At 38.3% G+C, this 5,644-nt stretch overlaps 1 protein-coding gene across 1 annotated transcript in view; it reads left to right on the top strand.

The window, feature by feature from the left end:
• NFU1 (NFU1 iron-sulfur cluster scaffold) overlaps positions 1 to 5,644 on the top strand; it is a 57,144-nt gene that overhangs the window by 25,481 nt on the left and 26,019 nt on the right. Inside the window, exon 3 of the mRNA XM_042780846.1 lies at positions 3,710 to 3,776. Coding sequence (XP_042636780.1) covers positions 3,710 to 3,776 — 67 coding nt within the window. The remainder of the gene's footprint in view (positions 1 to 3,709; positions 3,777 to 5,644) is intronic.

Raw genomic sequence — 5,644 nt, 5'->3', positions numbered from 1 at the left:
GCATGTGAGAGCTGGACAATGAATAAGGAAGACTGAAGAAGAGTTGATGCTTTTGAGTTGTGGTGCTGGCGAAGAATGCTAAAAGTACCATGGACCGCTAAAAGAACAACAGATCTGTCCTGGAGGAGGTGCACCCGAAATGCTCCTTGGAAGCGAGAATGGCCAGACTTCATCTAACCTATTTTGGTCATGTTGTCAGAAGGGACCATTCCTTGGAGAAGGACGTCATGCTTAGTAGGGTGGAGGGTCGACAAAAGAGGGGGAGGCCTTCAATGAAATGAATTGACACAGTGGCTGCAATGATGGGCTCAAGTATAGCAGGGATCGTGGAGCTGGCGCGGGATCGGGCAGTGTTTCGTTCTCCTGTGCATGGGGTCGCTGTGGGTCTGGAAAGGACTCGACGGCACCTAACGACGACAACGACAACAACAACAACAATAAAGTTTGCTGGTCAGATAGAGCCTGTTGGAATCCCTGAGACTTAATTCAATCTATATGCTGAATATTCCAGCTGAATATTCCCCTAGCTGCCCTTGAGGTCTGGAATTGAATCTACTCCTGTGGCTTCCAGCCTAACAAAAGACAGGCATATGAGCTGAACATTTACATTATGCAGATAAACTCCTTGGAGAGATCAATCATGGGAGAATAGAAGAGCTTTGTATGCACAGGGAGACAGCTCAGGGGGCAGGAGAGCCTGGGAGGGAAGGGCACAAGGAAGAGGTAACTATGGGGAGAAAGTGGGAGGGGAGCTGTTGTTGCATTGTGAGAAACTGCAGTCGATGCCATGAGACAGTGTATGTGAGCTGCTGTATGGAAAATGAATAAACTTTCACCCAAATCACAACAAAAATTAAAAAAAAAAAGTTTTAAAGATTTGAATGAAAATGTACCATAATTATCAAATTGATGGATTTTAATTTACTAGATTAAAGACATGTTAAAGATATGTTAGTGATAAAGGAATAAAGTATTGGATTGAACTTCTTTTTTAACTAATAACTACAGAAATTATAATAAGAAATACTAGAATTAGTATTGATTGAGATTTTTGGTAAACTAAGCTTAGTATTTATTGTGAAGAATATTTGAAAAATGTAGTTTAGATAAATATTCCTAATATTTATCTAACAGTACAGCCATTTTATGTGTTTCATTTATGACAGCCAGAAATAGTCTAAGCTCAGGGATAGTTTTTAATTTTTCAGTTTTAAAAAATTCTAATTAGTAAAAATGCACATTTCCCTTGACCTAAACATTGTACATCTTAGAGTATGCTTTACAGCAGTTTTCAAAGTTTTTTATAAAAACTACAGTAAGAAATGTTTTACATTTATGTAACATTTTATATATTGACACACACAAACGTGTGTATGAAACAAATGTTTTATGAAATAATTTTCACCTTTACAATTTATTTGTTCATCTCTTCCCTTTATTCTATTCTGTTCTGTTTTATTTCATTAAATAAAATTTCTGTTCACTACACATTTGATTTCATAACTCACTGTTGTTGCTGTTAGTTGCCATCGAGTCGTCTTCAACTCATAGTAACCCTGTGTACAACAAAAAAACACTGCCCGGTCCTGCACCGTCCTCACAATATTGCTGTGCTTGAGTCCATCATTGCAGCAACTGTGTCAATCCATCTCATTGAGGGTCTTCCCCTATTTCACTGGCTCTCTACTTTGTTGTTGTTTTTGTTATGTGCCGTCAAGTCAGACCCGACTCATAGCAACCCCTCCTTGGGTTTCCGAGGCAGTATCACTACGGAAGTAGATTGCCCTATCTTCCTTCCGAGGAGTGGCTGGTAGGTTTGAACCGCCAGCCTTCTGGTTAGCAGTCAAGTGCCTTAAGGCACCATGCTACCAGATCTCCCACTCTCTTCTTTACCAAGCATAATATACTCCTCCAGGGACAACATGACCAAAGTAGGTGAGATAAGCTGTAGCCATTCTTTCTAAGGAGCATTTTGGCTATGCTTCGTCCAGGACAGACTTGTTTTTTCTTTTGGCAGTCTTCATATAGATTAGCTTCTCAGATTATTTGCTCAGCATACAGATAGAACAAATATGGTGAAAGCATAAAACCCTGACATACACCCTTCGTGATTTCCAACATCTGCCTCTTGATCTATGTACAGGTTCTTCATGAGCACGATTAAGTGTTCTGTAATTCCCATTCTTCTCAATGTTATTCATAATTTGTTATGATCCACACAGTATGCCTTTACATAGTCAGTAAAACACAGGTAAATATCTTTTGGTATTCTTTCCTTTCAGCCAAGATCCATCTGACATCACCAGTGATATCCCTTGTTCCATGTTCTCTTCTGAGTCCAGCTTGAACTTCTGGAAATTCCTTATGAGTATGCTGCTGCAACCATTTTTGAATTATCTCCAGCAAAACTTTACTTGCATGTGATATCAATGATATTGTTTGATAATCTACACATTCTGTTGGATCACCTTTCTTTGGAATGGGCAGAAATACTGATCTCTTTCAGTCAGTTGGCCAGGTAGCTGTCTTCCAAATGTCTTTCCATAGGCAAGTAAGCACCTCTAGTTCTGCATCTGTTTGTTGAAATATCTCAGTGGATCTTTCTTTCATTCCTGGAGCCTAGTTTTTTACTAATTCTTTCAGTGCAGCTTGGACTTCTTGCTTAAATCCCATTGGTTCTTGTTCATCTGCTGCCTCCTGAAATCGTTGAATGTTGACCAATTCTTTTTGGTACAGTAACTCTTTATTTCTTCTGTCTTCTTTTGATGCTTCTTTCATTGTTCAGTAGTGCTTCCTACCACTGTGCTTCCTTCTCATGAGAATTTTATATTCTGTTCTGTATTTTAGCCCTTTTGACCAGGATTCTTCTGTGGAATCTTTGATCAAAATTTTCAGTATTGGTAGCTAGGCATTATATAGTTCTAGTCTCATGGAAAAGGAGGCAATTAGCCACACATTCCATCTCCTCCTCCTATTCTTCACTCTTCTTCTTCCTCTTGTTGCTCCAGATGAATAGTGACTAATTGTTGTCCCTTGAATGGCATGTTTTCTTTTGGACATTAACAAATTGAATTTTATCCCAAGGATACCCAAACCAAACCAACTTATCCTGTAGGGCATACAGTTCCTTGGTTGGTGTTATCACTAATAGTTGAAATGGCAGGGAAAAGGATGCCGGGATGGATTGTAGCACGATGGATTGTAGCACTGATCCAGTTTAATCACAGCTATGACTGCTAGTCTCGGCATACTTCGATATGAAAAATCATGTTGGAACAACAGGAAGTACCCCTATGACTGCTGGTCACCAAGAAGGTAATCTGGGCGGGGAACAAGCAAAATCAAGAAACTGTTGAAACCAGGGAGTACAGTGTATTAATCATTTTTGTTTTTGAGTAGTAATACATTGTATGGACATACCACAGTCTGTTTATTCATTCACTAGCTGGTAGACTTTTCCAGGATATTTTTGTTGTTGTTATAATTATAAATAAAGCTGCTATAAAAGATTCTTGTGCAAGTCTTTGTGGAGCATATGATTTCTTTTCTCTTGGGTAATTAAGAGGGCATTGCTGAAACAAAATTAGCCATGAGTTGGTAATTGTTCACTGTGGTACATGGAAATTCTTTTACTCTTCCCTCTACTTTTGTGTGTGTTTAAACTTTTCAATAATAAAACATTTTATTGTTATTTTTTCTTTATTCACAGGCAGTTATTCAGGATTGAAGGAGTAAAAAGTGTCTTCTTTGGACCAGATTTCATTACTGTTACAAAGGTAAACTTAGGATCATATAAAATAATAGTTATAGGACTTTCAGTGTTTCTCAGTTCAGTGCTCATGTCTAGAATTTCCATTCTTAATATATTTTATATACACTGTTATTAGAAATCTCAAATGAAGTTTATTTCTCACATTTCTCAATTATTTAATAGAATTTTCAAGTTGAAATTAACAGTAGTCCAGAACCTCATTTAAAAAAAAAAAAACTTGAGCTTCAGAGGGTTAAATATAGTACCCAAGATAATACAGCTCGTCTACAGCAGGGCCACAATGCAGCCTTACCTGGACTAGGATTTAGTCTTACAAGTATTATTTTTAATAATTCTTGATCTAAATTGATAGTGTAAATGGGGAACAAATAAATATTTGACCAATAGAATGACTGAATTTATATCTTCTTTCAAAATGAGCACTTAACATCATGACATCTGACATGTTCCCACCACCCTGTAATAACACAGAAGAGCAGTGATCTGTATAGCTCTGTAACACTAGCCTTTGAGCCAACTAACTAACTATGCTACCCATTCCAACAGTCAAGGTGGTATCTGGTAGAAAAGGCTGTTTGCCTTTCTTTTTTTTTTTTAATTTTTATTGTGGTCTTGGCAAAAGTTTACAGAGCAGATTCATTTTCTTTACAGTAGTTCATACACATTTTGTTTTATGATATTTACTGCAATTCCCTACAATTTAACAGCTCTCTTCTTACTTCCTCCCTGTAATTTCCTCTTCCTGTGTCCTTCTTTCTTACACATTCCTGTTCCAGACCTGAAGGGTAACTAGGGGCCATAGTCTCAGGGGTCTCACCAGGCTTTATCAGGCCATCAGGCCAGTAAACCTGGTCTTTTTTTTAATGATTTTTAGTTTTGTTCCACAGTGTTCTCCCACTCTATCTAAGATCTCCTATGCTAATCCTTTTCTGAGTCGTTGACAGTGGTAGTCAGGCACCATCTAGTTCTTCTGGTCTCATGGTCATATAGACTGAGTATCACATGGTCGTCTAGCCCCTTGGACTAATTGTTTCTACGCCTCTTTGGTTTTCTTCATTCTTCTTTGCTGTAGATGAGGAGAGATCCATTGTTGCCTCTAGATGGCGCTTGCAAGTTTTTAAGACCCCAGTTGCTAGTCACCAAAGTAGGATGTAGAACAGTGTTTTTGTATAGTTTGTTATAAGGCTGTCCACTTTTAAGTCAACTACATTAATGGGAAATGAGCTACCTTAATTTGAACTCTGTCCCTGCTTTTAATCTGGTATTGATGTGTATCCGTAGAACTTAACACTTGCCTAATAAAATCAAACCAAACTTGTTTCCGTTGAGTCGATTCTGACTCATAGCAACCCTATAGGATAGAGCAGAACTGCCCTGTGCTGTTTCCAAGGTGGTAATCTTTAAGGAAGCAGACTGCCACATCGTTCTTCTATGGAGTAGCTTGTGGGTTCAAACTGCTGATCTTTTGCTTAACAGCCGAACATGTAACTACTGTGCCACTAGGGCTCCTTATATTTGCTTAACACTGTGTCAAACTCAAAAGTATTCATTAAACTCCTCTTAAACAGTTTGAAAGAATTCTCCTTTCATAATTTTTTTTTTTTTTATTTTGATTTGGGTGAAGATTTACAGCGTAAATTCACTTTTCATACAGCAGTTCACATAATATACTTTGTCTCGTGTCATTGACCAAAATTTACAATGCAACGGCTCCCCTCCCACTTCCTCCCCATAGTTACCTCTTCCCAGTGTCCATCCCTCCATACTCTTCTGTGCCCTGAGCTGTCTTCCTGTGCATAAGCAGCCCTTCCTTCTCCCATGATTGTTCTCTCCAGGGCGTGTGTCTACTTGAGGTAAATGTTTAATTCACAT

Source organism: Orycteropus afer, unplaced genomic scaffold (genome assembly GCF_000298275.1).
Source record: "Orycteropus afer afer isolate SDZICR_OR568_19922 unplaced genomic scaffold, OryAfe1.0 scaffold00065, whole genome shotgun sequence".
Lineage (NCBI taxonomy): Eukaryota > Metazoa > Chordata > Mammalia > Tubulidentata > Orycteropodidae > Orycteropus > Orycteropus afer.
This window is presented reverse-complemented; position numbering and strand designations above follow the sequence as displayed.